Source organism: Sipha flava, unplaced genomic scaffold, assembly GCF_003268045.1.
Source record: "Sipha flava isolate LNK unplaced genomic scaffold, YSA_version1 35a_pilon_pilon, whole genome shotgun sequence".
NCBI classification, from domain to species: domain Eukaryota; kingdom Metazoa; phylum Arthropoda; class Insecta; order Hemiptera; family Aphididae; genus Sipha; species Sipha flava.
This window is the reverse complement of record NW_020273058.1, coordinates 1,763,222-1,780,165: the sequence shown is the minus strand read 5'-3', so window position 1 is coordinate 1,780,165 and position 16,944 is coordinate 1,763,222. Positions and strand designations below refer to the sequence as shown.

At 26.6% G+C, this 16,944-nt stretch overlaps 2 protein-coding genes across 2 annotated transcripts; both read right to left on the bottom strand.

Annotated features, from left to right (window-relative positions):
- Positions 1-4,161: 4,161 nt before the first annotated feature.
- On the bottom strand, positions 4,162-10,948 carry LOC112687673 (methyltransferase-like protein 6). The gene is made up of 3 exons (XM_025560524.1): positions 10,866-10,948; positions 4,491-5,155; positions 4,162-4,427 (listed from the first exon to the last, which is right to left on the bottom strand). Exons 2-3 carry the CDS (start codon positions 5,153-5,155, stop codon positions 4,259-4,261), a joined length of 834 nt encoding a protein of 277 aa, XP_025416309.1. The 5' UTR covers positions 10,866-10,948; the 3' UTR covers positions 4,162-4,258.
- LOC112687674 (ubiquitin-conjugating enzyme E2 H) lies at positions 6,332-10,952 on the bottom strand. The gene is made up of 2 exons (XM_025560525.1): positions 10,866-10,952; positions 6,332-7,271 (listed from the first exon to the last, which is right to left on the bottom strand). Exon 2 carries the CDS (start codon positions 7,239-7,241, stop codon positions 6,693-6,695), a length of 549 nt encoding a protein of 182 aa, XP_025416310.1. The 5' UTR covers positions 7,242-7,271; positions 10,866-10,952; the 3' UTR covers positions 6,332-6,692.
- Between the last annotated feature and the right edge of the window lie 5,992 nt (positions 10,953-16,944).

The window sequence follows — 16,944 nt, the reverse complement described above, 5'->3', positions numbered from 1 at the left end:
ACAATATAAAAGATAAAATTATAAAAATTAATAATAAAAAAATAATAAAACCTAACTTATGCCAATGGGGGGGGAGGCCCTTCGGGCCCCCCCTTAAATTCACCACTGGTATGTACAGTATATATAATTGTAAATGTATGAACTACAGTTTAACATTATGTATATTAGGTATATTTGGAGATCAAATATTTTCAAAATAATTGCAAAATATTTAAACAATAATATTTGAGATAAAACCTTATTCAAATATTGTGAAAATATTAATATTTTTAAATGCTAATGGCAAATTACTACAGAAGAAACGGGATGCATACAATTACCGACCAAATTTCTGCACAATCATTGATTCGCAAGATACTCTCATTGACCAGATATTTCCCAATGTACACAGATAATACACAAATCATGAGTGGCTAGCATAAAAACAATTTTAGCAGTAAAAAATGTGAATGTCAACGAATTGAATCTTAAGATACAACATTTGTTACCAGGAGACTTGGTGTCATACAAATCTATTGATACAGTTTGCGATGCTACTAAAGCTGTAAATTATCCAACAGAATTTTTAAACTCATTGGATTTACCAGGCAAGCCACCGCATAATTTATAACTGAAGGTTGGATCTCCGGTTATCTTGCTTCGTAATTTGAACTCACCACGGTTGTGCAACGGCACGCGATTTGTCATTAAAAAATTAATGAAAATGTTATTGAAGCCTAAAATTCCGAGGTGAAAATATATTACTACCACGAATTCCTATTATACCCACAGATGTGCCAATACAATTTAAACGCCTTCAATTTCTAATTAGATTGGCATTTGCAATGACTATCAATAAGTCTCAGTGCCCAACGATGTCTGTTAAAGATAAAGAGCTTTTTTGGGCGATCTTTGACTGACACGATTTATAAATCGTTATCCACGATTGGTGTGTTACAAATATTTAATGAAGACTGGTGTTATTGTTTATTCAAATAGATAGCATTTATTTAAATTAAACTTTTTAATAATAATAATTAGTCTGAAACTACATAATAAACATAAGATATAAAAAACAATGAATAATTTAAATAAATGTTGCTGGCCTGATGGCTCAGATAAGAATAAACATGTATAAAAAATACATTTATAAAAACAATATAAAATTATTCTGGTCTGTTTGCTCAAATAAAAAATATAAAATGATTCTGGCCTGATGGTTCAGATAATAATAAAACACATGTAAATATGATTATATAAAAAAAAAACAAACACAATATGAAATGATTCTGGCCTATCGGCTCAGATAATTTAAAAACATGTAAAAATATACTAACAGTGACTATAAATCTAGTAGTGCTGCACATCTACTATAGTGAAGTTATGGGGTACGCGGTGCCGGAATCCGTATGTAACTATTTAAATACAATAAAAATAACAGGTGTGATCCCACACACTCACAACACCACCGCTAACCTACTCACAGAAGCAAAAATCTCTCTGCATGGACAACGCTAGGCATTGAAAATACCAATATCAAAAAAAAAAAAACAGGAACATTTGACTGTTGCCGGCAAAGACTTCACGCGACCACGACGCTCAAAGGCTAAAGGAAAAAAAAAAAGAGATTAAGCAGACAACCGCTGCCTCATGTTCGTTGGATTAATTAATATGTTAGGAACAGGTAGCCTCGTTCACGACTTTGATCCACTTTTATGGAACTAATCAAGCAAGCCACTGATATGCTGTTATAAGTGACATACCAGAGACCTAGTATCGTGAACGGACCTATGTACATATTTACAATTTCTGCTGGCTGGGGAATTAAATTAATTTAATTAAGCCATAACAAAGTCTGTCCGTGGCTTAGATATGATCATATCATGTTTTTCACATGGACAATTATACGTGGCGTGCTCTCGAATCATCCAGTTTGTTTGTGTTGGCGAAAGATGGGATAACAAAAAATATTGTACACTCTATTGCATTAAGGGATTGATATCAGTTTTTACAAATATTTTCATAATTAGCGATATACATAATTTTAAAGGATCAGTTTTAATAAATTATTAAAAAAATAAATGTTTGATGTTTTTTCATTTTTATATTTCATCAACGTTCACCACAGCACTCCATACCTTTTTCACTTATATAGGTACCACATCCAAGGCTGTAGCAAAGGGGTGGCGAGAGGTGCCCACGCCTCGAGCGCAATTCCTGGGAGAGACGCAGAAATGAAAATCTTGCATTTAATGTTAAAAATTACAACGGCCAATGTCGTGTATTTTGTTTACAAAATCATTAATATCCTTCATATCAAATAAAGCAATCATTGAAAACAATATCTAATAAGCGTAATATTTTTAAGTTAAAAATACATAAGTGCGCATTTTGAAGTTTCGCCCAGGGTGCAATGTTTAGTTGTTACGGCACTGACCACATACTTACACACTTATATAATACATTAGTTATTTTTTTCTAACAAAATATTCTCTAGAAATAATTTATATGACAAAACAACGTTTTTCGGGCTAGCCAATTGTTTATAAATATTGTATTATTTGAAGTCTGGCTATGGTTTTAGTAATATAATCTCAAACATAATATATAGGAAACTACTGATTAATATTAAGCATTAGTATACACTGTAGAGAACTCAAGTCAGAAAAATATATTATTGTACTGGATGGCTTGTATTAAGAACCAGATACCAAGTATAAAGACATTTTTCATGAAATAAAAATTAATTTATTAATAGAAACAATTAAAATTTTAATCTCGTAAAAAAAATCTCCAACATAAATTCAAAACAAATCTGGATTTAAATTAAATGATTACTAATTAATGGTTATTGATGATAATCTAATATTGATTAACAATATTAGAAAATACTTTAAAGAGGTTATTTTAAGTTTAATCCTAAAATCACTACATTTTTGTTATACAAAGGCAGCAAGATAAATTCAACATATAAAAGTGGCAGAAAAATTATGAAATCTACTAACAAAATGTGATGTTTCTTGTGGTTAATACTCTTATTAAAATGATTATAAAGCATTATTAAATACATAAATGTTAGATAAATATGATACCATAAAAATTGAATAAAAAGAGGTATCATTCTCTAATAAGTAAATTTTTGGTACAAGTAGAAGAGTTCACATGAATATAAGGTTGGCATACATTCTGGTTTTGAATATGGTAGTCTGATTTACAGATAGTTTTGGGGTAGTCAAATGATTCATAGTGAAATTTCAATAATTTATATTAACATTATCTTTTAATAAAAACTTGGTTTTTACATTATACATTTATAATATTAAAAATAGAAAATATAATTTATTAATGAAAAAAATAATAAATTACATTATTTAATTTAATATTTAAACCCAAAACATAACTTTTGAACTGCTACCTAAATTTATTTTATATTAATTTTATTTTTTAAATAATTTATTTTGCTTAAATATTAATTAATTTTTTTATAACAAATTTTATAAATTATTATAATTTAAGAAATACAAAAATATACTAGATGTTTCTTATAGACATGTTCATTAAAAATACAATTAGTAGTAAAGTTGAATTGTATTAAAATATTATATTTTACTTCTTAAAAGACAAGTACAAACACACAATATTTTATATATAATATAAATCTTTATTGCCACAAATTTAATTTGAAAAAAATCTTATAAATACATCTATTAATGCTAAAAATAAATTTACAATGATATTAGTGATAGTTTTACCAAAATATTATAATTACCACATCTCATTGCCTATAATCTATAGACCTAATCCTATGTCAAAATAACTTAAAATAGATTTTAAAAAAAAGTGATCTTAATTTAAGGTTTTAATGGTAAATTAAACAATTTTTACAATGAATATCAATTGTTAATTTTAAATTTATGTATATTTGCGCTGTTAAAACACTATTAATAATATAGAAATAAACACAAAAAAGTAATCTACTAAGAGAATTGATAGATATTAGTAAATAAGATACATCTTTTACAGCACCTATTGTAAAAAGAAATTAAATTAACCCTATCAAAAAACACATAATATTATTTGGTAATGTTTGAAAAGAATGCAGTAAAAATACAGTTTACTCTTTATTAATGTTATATTAGTCTTACATAATTATTTTACTTCAAAATAAAATAAACTCTTGAATACTTTTCATGGTTTTAATATAATCCATACATTTTTATAAGCTAATTATAATGGAAACTAGTAATTTAAAGCTTAACATTTTTATAGAATGAATATTTTAGAATTTGGTTGGTTTTTTAGAGAATGTTGCTTGAATAAATCTTCTTGGCACATCAACTTCTTCTTTGACATTTACTGTTCTTTTACATACATACTTGTTAGAACATTTTGTGAATCCATTGTTTTCCATAAGACTTTGAAAATATTCAATTGAGAAAAAATATGATCTGTAATAATTAAAAATATTGAATACTACCATTTAATTAAAAAAAATAAAAATAAATATATACCTTGTACCATCTTGACGCATATAAAAATTATCTGAAATCTTGTGTCCTGGTTTGAATCTCAATTGTGCCATATCATAAATTCCATAGTCTCGAAACAACAAAAGACCTCCACATTTTAATAGTTTATAAATGTTCGAGACTACCAATTGATGATTGTCTGGATGAATAGCTGACAACACAAATATAGCAGTTACCATATCCAAACTATTTTCAGGTATTTTAGTAATCAATTCGTCCGTAATAATATCACAAGTAAATGCATTAATTACTAATGGATTGTAAGAAGGGTTTGATTTTAAACATTCTATAGCTCTTGGTGAAAAATCACATGCATAAAACATTGCATTCAGTCCTTCAGCAAGAAGTGGATATATTAAATTACCAACACCACATCCAATTTCTAATATTTTTTTCTGCTGGTCATCTCCAAGTAATTCAGAAAATTCTCTAGTTGTCCAGTGTCTATCTTTAAAGAAACGATTGCCATTATTTTTATAAAAAATATCCCAATGCTTTTTAGAATTTTTTTCAATTTCTTGTGCTTTGAATAATGAAACTATTCTTGAATTTTGTTTATCAAGTGTAGCCTGATCCTGTTCACTTAATTTAACTGGGTTAATTGTCTCTTCTTGATATCTATTGTTAATATTGCTATAATCATCCATCTAAAAATTCCATGCATAATAAAATCACATAATATATTGTATACTTAAAGGTTAATACATATTTAATTATATATATATTAAATTTATAATGATAAATTATATATAATATATATATATATATTATAAATTTATTTTTTAATGAAAAACAACAAGATAAAACTTAACTTATTAAGGAAAAATAAAGCTATAAAGCAAATTTTAATATATAAAAAAACTTAGTGCATTAAATGGCTTTATCAAATCATATTACTACTATAAAGTATATATTATTTAACTTGGATTTAAGGTTTCTCATTTAATAATTATTGTTTTAGTACTTTATCTTTTAAAATAGATATTATAAAATAGTTGTATGAACAATTAATAACAGAAAAGATATAGTTTCAAAATAAAACCTATAATATATTGAGATCAGGGAATTCTATAAAAAAAAAAAAAAAAAATATATTGATTTAAATTCTTACAAAATGAGAAAAGTATAAATTTTATAGTTTCAAATAGTAACAAAATGAATAATTTTAATTTTTGATACATTTAAATTATAAACATGAATCTATTTTCACAAGTATTAATTAATTTAATCAATCAGCAGTTTTTTTTTATTGATCTCTAATTAAGGGTTAAATACATAGATAAGGACAATTTTTAAATAACAAAACATTGGAGTTAAGAACAGAAACCTGTAGAAATATTTTAATACAAATCTATATTATGATAAAAGAGCAAAATATTTTTATTAAAATCCAGAATCTTAAGGCTACATGGTATACTTTCACCATTGTGGCACAAATTATTTTTAAAAATTAATTGTAAATACATTACCTATATATCTGTTATATTACAGTGAAATGCTAACAGATTATAAATTGGTATGAAACAGAGAAATATATATTTCAAATTAATTATTATGATATATAAATATATGAAAAATGTAGAATCTCATTATTAAGTAAATTAAAGTAATAATTTATGGTTGTTTTATATTTTATATTTTATATTATAATAAAAAAAACTAAAGAGTATGTAGTGAGAGTTGGAAGAAAAATAATATACAACTAAATTTAAGTCTTCAATTAAAAAATATTCTTTTATGTGATAATAATTAAGCATTAGTATAAACCATTTAAACAAATTAAATTGTATGTCAAATAAAACTGAAAGAATATACCCAAAAAGTAAGTTGATTTCTTATATATGTTATTTATAGAGATTTATTAACAAATATTTCCAGATTGTACAACACAGCCAAGCAACAATTTCAAGAATTGTCTGGAATAACATACATGTATTAATCTAATAAAAATGGGTTTAAAGTTTGACATATTATTATTTTTTCCTTTGAATATCACAAATTAATTTGTTTGTCCTTAAAAAAGATATCTACAAAATTACTTCTCCAAATATGTGAAGATGTGGTCAACATAAAAAAAATCTACCAATATCTACTTAATTTTAACTAAAATTTAAGTAAATTAGTAAAAACAAACGAAAACTGGATACATAATAATAAAAATTATTAATTTTTAAAAAATGATGGCTATAGCTCCATGTCTTGTGCTTCGCTTTCACTAAACTCTGACATAGATGATTCATCACTATCTGAACCAGCATTTCCATCATCTTTGAGCGCTTCTTCTGTAGCATATTTCTTTACATATTCTTCAACACGCTTTTTATACTGTTCAGGCTTATGCAAATACAAAGCTGCAGCATCACCATTTAATGGATCTATTGGATTTGGGTAAGCAAGCAACTGGGGCAGAAATGATTCAAAAATATTAAGCAGATCATACAAGGCAGTCCATGCTTGGTTGATGACATCAAGACAAACAGTACCAGACACTTCATCGATATTTGGATGATAAATTTTATTAATGAAGCCAATTGAAGGAGATTTAAATGGATAATGTTCTGGAAGATGAACTCGAACTTTCCATAAGCCACCTTCATATGGAGTACCACGTGGTCCATAGAGTTTAACACAAAACTCATTCAAGCCATTTAAAAGGGTAACCTCATGTTTGCTTTCTATCAATTTTATGACATCTGTGTCCATACGGCGCTTACCGGCGCTAGGTGAAGACATAGTTGTTGATAGATGTATATACCGAGTTTACTGAAAAATATATTTATGTTTTAGGTACACTATGACACCAATTTATTGCGCTATAAGAACAATAGGATTGTTAATAATATTATACTTATTTTACTTCAATAAAAAATAATGTTCAAGTACATTTAATAGGTATAAATGATTGCTTGGTGTTAGTTAAATTCAACAAAATTATTATTTTACTATTAAACATTTTATTTTATTTACATAATTATTGATTCCCAAAATTATTAATTTTATAATATTATGAATTAAATGATAATATTAATGATTATTTGAGCATTTAATAACTTACTATTTAATAAAATGAATAAAAATTTAATCTTATTCAATCACATTCATGATAAATAAGAGATAATGATGTTTCAATAAAAAATGTTAAAACAAGTAAATAAAATAATCATGCACATAGGGTTGCCATACATCTCGGAAAACCAGGATTGTTTTCAGGACGTCAATATGTCCCAGCTTAGACGTTTAGAGGAAATATAGAATTGTTTAATTTTGAATTTCAATGATTTTATCTCAAAATAAAATTTTAATCATAATCGTTTAACAATAAATTTATAATAAAAAAATAGTTTGTAATTTCACATACAAATATATAGTATATTTTATATAAATATTTTAAATTATTATATTGATGGTCAGTTATTGATGGTCTACTCAATATATTAAAAATTATATAAAAAGTATATATTCAATAATGTGTTGGTTTTGTCCCAGTATCACCCTATAAATTTATGGCAATCCTATATGTACCAGTCTCCATACTTTAATTTTTTTATTTTTTTTTTATATTTTTTTATTTTAAGAGGCGCATTAAAATATTTGCTTCAGCGATTATAAATAAACAATACAACTTAACTACATAAAACAACTAGAAAAGCAATATTAAATAATAAATATAATTATAGTAAAAAGCTTTCTGAGAGGAAGTTAACGATGGAAGTAATAAGGAATGCGTTAGGAAATTGGAAACTATGTAGGAGGGTAAAGAGAATATTAAAGAAAGAACAGATATTGGAGAGAAGCTGGTGTTTAGTGAGAAAGTTTGGACAATTAAAAATAAGATGTGAAGCATTGCATATAGTAGGATCAACGTGCCGAGTACAGAAAGGAGAATCATTAAGAGATAAATGGAATGAGTGGGCCAGGTGGTTGTGGCCGAGCTGGAGACGAGAAAAGGAGACAATGACATTACGGGAAATAGAGATATTATGAAACCAGGGAAATTGTAGGACATGAGGACAGACTAGGCGATAAGAAACAGCGAAAGTTGGAGGAGTAGGTTTGACCATTTCTGATTCCACAATCTCAAAGTGTGCACCTTGAGATTGGGTGTAAAATCGAAATAGAGATTACTTAGCCCCCCCCCCCAAATCGAAACTTTTTTGTAAATGTTATTCGTGTTTTTTATAATTATCAGTTCGTTTTTTTTGAAAATTGTGAAATAAGAAATAATAAAAAACTATTGACAATAGCATTAACAATACCAATAAGTTCGGCTACTTGTGAAAGAAGTTTCAGTGATCTTTCAATACTAAATATCGAAAAATATAAAAATCAATGAAATTTTGAATATCTTTGCTGATACAAATAGATATTTTTCATTAAAATAAAATATAAATTATTTTTAAATAAACATTATTTAGTGTTTTTTTTTTTTTTAATACAATTTAAACATATTTATATTTTTAATAGTAATAAGTTTTACTTGTGCATGAGAAGGGGTGTGGGGGCGAAGTCCCTGCGGGTTATTTTACATTGAATTATTATAGCCCCCCCCCAAAAAAAAAAATTCAACCAAATATCCGCCTATGATGGTACCATAGTTGAGCCTAGCTTTTGCTTTAAATTAAAATAATAAATAATAATAAGTGATTTACAGGTCTTTTGTAATAATAAAACAGTCAAACAGTAAAAAATGTTTTGATTGGCTCTAACAATATATTTAAAAAAAGGTAATATCTTTTAAATATAAAAGATTATTAAATAAACTGATGCATAAGACCATAACCTAGTAATGGCAGTGAAATATGTCTACATGTACATATATGAAAAATTAAAAAATAATGATTACAGACATAAAAATATGACATACGCTTTCTGAATAAAATGACAAATATAAATAATAAAAATTAACAAACCATCATTTTATATTTATTTAAGAAAAATAAAATTTGAAATATGAATCTGCTTTAAAATAATAAAAATTATATCTTTTCTTAATCCTTAATATGTAGTTCCAAAAATTGTTTGGGTTACGTATCAAAAAAAAAAAAAAAAATTATTGCACATTAACATTTTTATTTATTTAAATATAAGCAAATTATTGTCAATTTATCAACCTAAAAATAATTTTATGGTGATGCAATATACCTCCCTAAATTAGTGCTTGCAGTTTAAGAACCGCTGTCTTAGTATAATTTGAATTATATATTTTTTTAAATACATAAGTACCTAGTTTCGATCTTATTACTTGTTATTCAAATACAAACATAAAAGATAACTTTTTAATTTTGTTATTAAATATTTTACTCAAAATAATTTAACAATAAAAATATTTTCTGTAAATTTGAATATAAATAAATATATTCAATTGTAATAGATACTTTTATGTAAATCAGCTAAAAAGGTTCAGTAATTTATCAAAATTTAATTAAACCCTACTGAAAATTGGATCACTTCAAGATGACAAAAAAACTGATGCTACTGAATAAGTCTTAACTTTATTGTCCAATTAGCTCACATATGCTATTTAAATTACTTTTTACTCATTATATATTTGTATATAGTAGAATATAATAGTATTTATCAAATGTATTTCACACAACGTTCTATTTTGGAAAATATATTTTAATACCTAGGTATTTGAAACATTTATATACAATACATTAATAATAATTAGATAAATTGAAGTTTTATAAATAAATTAATCATAAAATTAATTATTAACAACACCAAGCATACATTTTATTTACAGTATGATATAAAAAAATATTTTTAATCAAAGTTATACCTAAAAAAGAAACAAAAGAATTTATATTTTGATTATTAAACTTAACTAAATATGATACACATATGGTTTATAGTTTAATTAAAATTTACAAAAAATTAAGAATTATTTATTATTGTATATTCTTACGAAATATGTAGATATTTTAACAATATCTTTAACCAAATTTTAAATTAAACCACCTGATCTCAATTAGGGCATGAAATAATATTTTAGTATAACTGAAATAAACTCAAGGGTTAATAATTCAAATATTACTCAATAACTGGTAATCTTTACATATAAGTTAACATAAATTTAAACGAAATTATTTAAGTTTATGATTAGAAAAACCTTTAAATCAGTTATTATTAATTGACAGTCAGAAAAAAAATTGAAAAACACCAACAAATTTACAGAAACCTTAATTAAATATAAAATACTTATTTGAGATTAAATATTGCCTAAATATTTATTACAAGATTAAAATACGGACAACCGTTAAATAATATGAACATTAAGAGCTATGCTGAGTACCTATCAATCCTTTGTCTAGAAATTAGTGCTTCAAGCTCGTAATGATATTGCGTCTTACTTACTGGAGCGAGACAAGACAAGTCCGTATAGGTTCTTCTGTAGACTGAATTATAAGCCTCAGGTATTAAAAAACCAAAATGATGGGAAGTTTACAAACCGATTTTAAAAGCCACGACGCGTACGAACAACTTTATTGGAATAAATATATAATTAACTTTTGATTATGACAAATACATTTTGACAAGGTAATGGACCAATAATATTGAATGCAAAACAGCCATTAGAACATCTGTGAGAGTACAATAATAATAAAAAAAAAAAAGAAAAAGGTAGACGAGTCATGCGCACAACACTTATCTGATATCGAACAGCTGACTAACCAGGGGAAAGTCTAAATTTGTACGAACGCGGTGAATTCAAAATATTATGTTTGGTCGGGTCATTATGTTTTACATTAATTTTGAATTAGTAAAATTGTTGTGATACAAGTATTAGATTAAGAAAACAAAGTAAATGAAACCCAAAAATGGAGTGGATCTCTAAAATATTTGATATTATAGTTGAAAAACTATTACAAGAAGGGTTTGGCAATTACAGTCAATTTACTACCTTAATTCAATTTCTTCTACTTAATTTATGAAAGAATTTATAAATGTATAACAGGGAGAGGGATTAAATATTTTTTTAAAAATAATTTAACTAGCTTATGTAAAAAATTCGTACATTTTGTTATATTTGATTTACTTATTATTTTTAAAAGCGAAAACAATATATCCTACTCATAGTGATCCTGGCATAGCCTTAGGCAACCTCCAAAACCACCTCAGTACTCCTACTAGCTAGTCAAAATAATTGAAAAAAGTCAGTCTATATACTTTTACACTCCACCAGGGCCAACCCTCCTAGAACAAATAAACAACGAACTAATACCAAAATCGGATTTTGTTAAATATTTATGCTTGATCTTAAACAATCAAATAACCTGGACAAAACATATCCACGAAGTAAAAATAAAACATAACAGATGACTCTCTACTTTGATCTTTTATAGGTAAAAGTTTAAAATGTTATCAAAACAAAAATACATATTTATAATATCTTACTCAAAACATATGGATGTATGGTTTACAATTATAAAGTTCAACCGAAAAATATATACACAAAAAATTCAAGTTTTCATAAATAAAATACTATGATTAATAACCAACGTCCCTCAGTGCATTTCAAATTATACTCCATGTACAGAACTCCACATTCAAAAAAATAACAAAAACGGCTAAAATACACTTTACCAAATTTAAAAATCGGCTTTAAAACCATGGCAACACTTATGTTCAAAATCTTTTAACTAACTCTATTCCCATAATCCATTTTAGAAAATTCTAGCAACACTGGCACTGGGATATAATCTAATATAAAATATTTAATACCAAAATATCTTAAATCTATGCCATTGTACCATTACTGGATGATTTCTTCTTCAAATGTTAACCAGTGCTCAAATTAGGAAAAGTAGAGGAGCTCAGGCTAATGATTTAAAAACTGCGTTCCACGGATGCAATTATTTAACACAGACCTGTGGGGAGCTTAACCCCCACACCTCCTATACAACCTTGCATTTATTTTTGAATACCTACCACTTTTCAGTTACACAAATATTTGAATTCCAAATATTAATATCGATAATATTAATGACAAACATACAATGAATAATGTATATACCAAATTGTATCTGTATAAACCAGATATTAGGCACTATTTACATTTTTCCTGAAATGACGAAGCCGTCATTTATCATAACCACCATATAATATTTTATTATGAAAATGTATTATCTCATGTACCTACATAGGCGTGTCCAGACCTCCATGGTTGGGGAGGCCAGTTATAAAATTTAAATTTTTTACTTACTACAGCGATCTATAATCTTTATCTATATTTGCGACTTATTTTTGTTGTATGGAAATTATATAGCACCTGGAATTTTTTCACCCCGTCAAATTAAAGATTTTCTTGATCTTAAAATTGGTTTCCTATGCTATTACAACTATGAACTAATAAATAAGGCCTATTAACTAATGTGCTACTTATTTATTTTTTATAAATATTTTATCAACTATATATCAACCTTCTATACACATCTTATTACAGTTATTACACAATAAACAGTTATTTAACAGTTTGGTTAAACAAGTAATTTATTAAAATATTACAAATAATAAAATTCAACAAATTTAAAATTTAAATTCACCTTCTACCTAAAATTACCTATTGTTATTGTTTCAGCCACGGATATAGATGCTATATATATGCTTATATGCTTCAAAATAATTTAGGCTATCTAGTTCTCTCAAAGCTTTATATTGCTCCCTTGTACGGCCTCTTTTAGAATATTCTTCCGTTCTTTGGGACCCTTTTACGGCAGCACACTCTTCTTGTATTGAGAGGGTCCAGAGGCGTTTTTGTTCTTCGGCGTCATTTATTCTACAAATTCCACATCCATCACATGATTATAGGCCAGTGATGAACAAACTTGGACTTTTGTCCCTGACAGATAGAAGAGTTGATGCTAACTTGGTATTTTTGCATAAGCCGATTGACGGACGTGTGAACGCTCCATCTCTCCTTTCTCTAATTAATTTTAAAGTTCCCTCTCGCTTAATAAGGTCTAATTCTCCTTTTGTTGTTCCTTCCACAGCACCAACTATGGTAGAAATAATCCCATTCATCGTATGATGCGCATTTGTAACGAGCACCAATGTTTCTCTTAGAAAGTTTTTTCTTTTTTTTTTTTTTCTTAGTACTTAATCTGTTATTACTTACTACTGTTTTTACCTTATTTACTTTTGCTTTTATTTTTATTTGTATATAATCGCCATATTATTTGGCGTTTATCTATTAATTGTTATAATATTCATTATCATTACTATAAATTGTGTTGTACTATTGGGCTTCTAGCCCGTTCATTCATATAAATAAAAAAAATAAAAATATATTCGTGATTTCACCATTATAAGCCCAGAGGTCAAGAACGTCGCTGGAGAAGCCGGTGCCCACCCTGCCTTCCCTGTAAACACGCTTATGTGTACCTACATAGGTACTAAGCCTAAATAGAATTATATTTACCACACATTCGAATACATTTTCAGCTAATTATATATTTTGTATGTTTCTTAAGTGCGGGTCATTAGGTCGACGCGTACTGCTCGTCTGCATAACATAATTCTATCTATAATCGTACTGCATAGTCACTAATCAACCGAACATAATTTTGACTAACATAGGCTAGACATTGATAAGTGATAATACTAGCGGAACTTAACGTCTTAATAAACGAAAAATATAGTTGGGATACGTAAAAAAAAAAATGTAGAGGAGCTCCGCCCCCCTGTGCATCCCCCCTAAATCGAACACTGATTATACAATAATTATTATTATTGTTCTGATATCTACCATTTCGTAATCAAAACCTATAACAATTTGTTGAAAGTTTTGATGAAGATGAAGCACTTTTAATTAGAAGTGCTCAAAAACATTTTTAAGTCATTTAACAGATGAAAAGTCATTTGACTTTTATAAAATCAAACTTTAAATGTCTACCTGTGGCTATAACCCGTCTTGAAAAACTAAGGTATTAAGACGATATGAGAGCTCGCATATATAAATAAAAAATTTTGTTTTGTAAATCATTTTTAATTATTAATTTTAAAACCTTCTTTTAAATAGAGATATTATTAGAACATATTTTTGGATTTATTTTATTTTTTATTTTAATTTATTAGAAAATATTAAAATCTGTATACATTAATATATAAAGTAAATTTAAAGTGCAAGTATATATTCAAGATGTGAGTAATATGAAAGAAGGAGTCCATTGATACTACTTATAAAAACATAAAAAACTAAATTAGAGAAAATATCTAGCTCAGTTTCTTTTAAGACGGCTTAAGGGCTTAATAGGGTTAAAGGGTTTATGGATAGTAGATATTAAAGGGTTAACATGGTTTTGAGTGCGACTGTTTAATTTTTTTAAATAACAAGAAGCAAGTTCAGAAAGTGTTTCCATTCTTAGGTCTTTGTGAAGGATGTGGTTACTATTATATCAGAGAGCTTCAGAATTCGTAAATTAATTGATTGGAAGGATTGTAGGATAGAAATATTTGATTTTTTGGCTAATTCCCATAGTTGGATACGGTATGACATGGCTGGGCGTATGATTTGTTTATAAATTAATAGTTTTGTTTTAAGTGGCATATTTGAATGGAGAAGATATCTCAGAGAATGTAGATTTAATTATTTTTGTTGGTTTTTAATGTGATAAGCTAAGTTTAGTTTTTTGTCTAGATGTATGCCTAAATATTTAGTGTTATCTTTTCGCAAATTATATTGTTATTGATAAATAGGGAAAGGCCGTTAATGCAACGGATTAATGTTTTAATCGTTTTTAAATATTAATTTCTTCATTTTTATTCTCCGGAATTGGAACCAATTATGGAGTTTATTCAGGTGATTTTGGAGTATTTTGTTTAACGAATTAAGAGTTAGTATTGGAAGACAGCATGGGAGTGTCGTCTGCGAAAGTAGAGTGGTGAGTATATTTGAATGTGTGATGTAAGAACTAAATATATTATAGAGGGTTGGGGTTAGAATGCTTCCTTGTAGTATACTTGCATATATAGGCTGAGTGTTGGATGTTGTATCATCATAACATCCGGCTAAGATGCATTATGTTAGGAAGGATTTGAACGTTTGGAATAAAGGAACTGGAAAAAAGCGTAATTTGTAAAGGAGTCCCTCAGTCTACACACGATCGAACGTCTGAGCGAAATTTTTACTGCATATTTTTGAATTTTTACAGTCCATATTTTACAGCACATTTTTCTTCATTTTAGTGCATAAACGAATGCATATTTAAAACTTATTAAATGTACTAAATTCACAGCTCTGGTAATTCGAAACAGGGCGAATTCAAAATTCTATACAGGTGTTAAACCTAGCATGCATTTAAAAATTCTACATGATTCATAATTTACAAGAATACTACTTGTAGCAACCTACTAAGAACTAGCAAATTATGATAGTTTTCAGGGCTGGCAATTAATCATTTTTGATTTCATACATTGTATTACTGTGCCATAGTTATCATTTAATAGATCTTATCATAGGCTATACAGTAATTCCTAGTAAGATCGATTTTATGATGTATTTATGATTTAAATATCTTTAATAATAGATCTTTGACAATAGTAAACTAGCATATCATAGAGAAATATTGTAAACTCTTATAATAGGAGACTTGTGTATTATTACAATTCAGTGGCGGTCAAACAGGGGGGGGGGGGTAAATCCACCCCATGACCTTTTTTTAAATATTTATAATTCATCCATATTATACATAATATAATATAGGTATTCATCTATTTTCTATTTAAAAAAATAAATATACTGTACTTATTAGTTATTATACAGTCTCTAGGCTCGAATAAAATTAACAGTTTAAACATAAAACACTAAAATATTAATTGAAACAAAATTTTTAGATTTTTATCATTTCCTTTATAGTTTATTTATAAAAATGTATGATATTTAAATTTAATACTTAATGCTTAACATAATATATTATATTATTATATGAATTGTGTAATTATATTATTTAAGAGTCGTCTCAATGGTTTAACCACTATGGTTGTTCATCGTGAGGTTGTCAATATAATTGTAGATGAAATACTGGACGAATTGGCAAAAAAAAACCAGAAAAATAGATTTAATAATATAAATATCATTAATATAATATAATTTCCATGTTTAAAAATAAAGATTTATATATATAGTGTTTGTTAAAAAATCAGTTACATCCTCCCCCATGACAAAATCATTTGACCGCCACTGTTACAATTCATAAGATGAACTAACAAAATATAATATGTAACTAAATTTAATAACATACAGTCTCTAAATTAAAAACCAACAGATTGGGTTATATTTTAATACTATGGTATTTATTTGCAATAAATAAAAATACCCAGGCCATTAATTTTTAATTGTTACTTTAAAATAAATATTTTAATAACAGAAATTCAAATACTGTACTCATATAGTTATTTTAAAATGTATATAATTATATAAAAATAATTAGAATCT

Coding starts and splice junctions, on each gene's coding strand:
- LOC112687673 (XM_025560524.1), bottom strand. CDS start 5,155: ATGGATGATTATAGCAATATTAACAATAGATATCAAGAAGAGACAATT. Junction 4,428..4,490: donor ATGCGTCAAGATGGTACAAG/GTATATATTTAT, acceptor TAATTATTACAG/ATCATATTTTTTCTCAATTG.
- LOC112687674 (XM_025560525.1), bottom strand. CDS start 7,241: ATGTCTTCACCTAGCGCCGGTAAGCGCCGTATGGACACAGATGTCATA.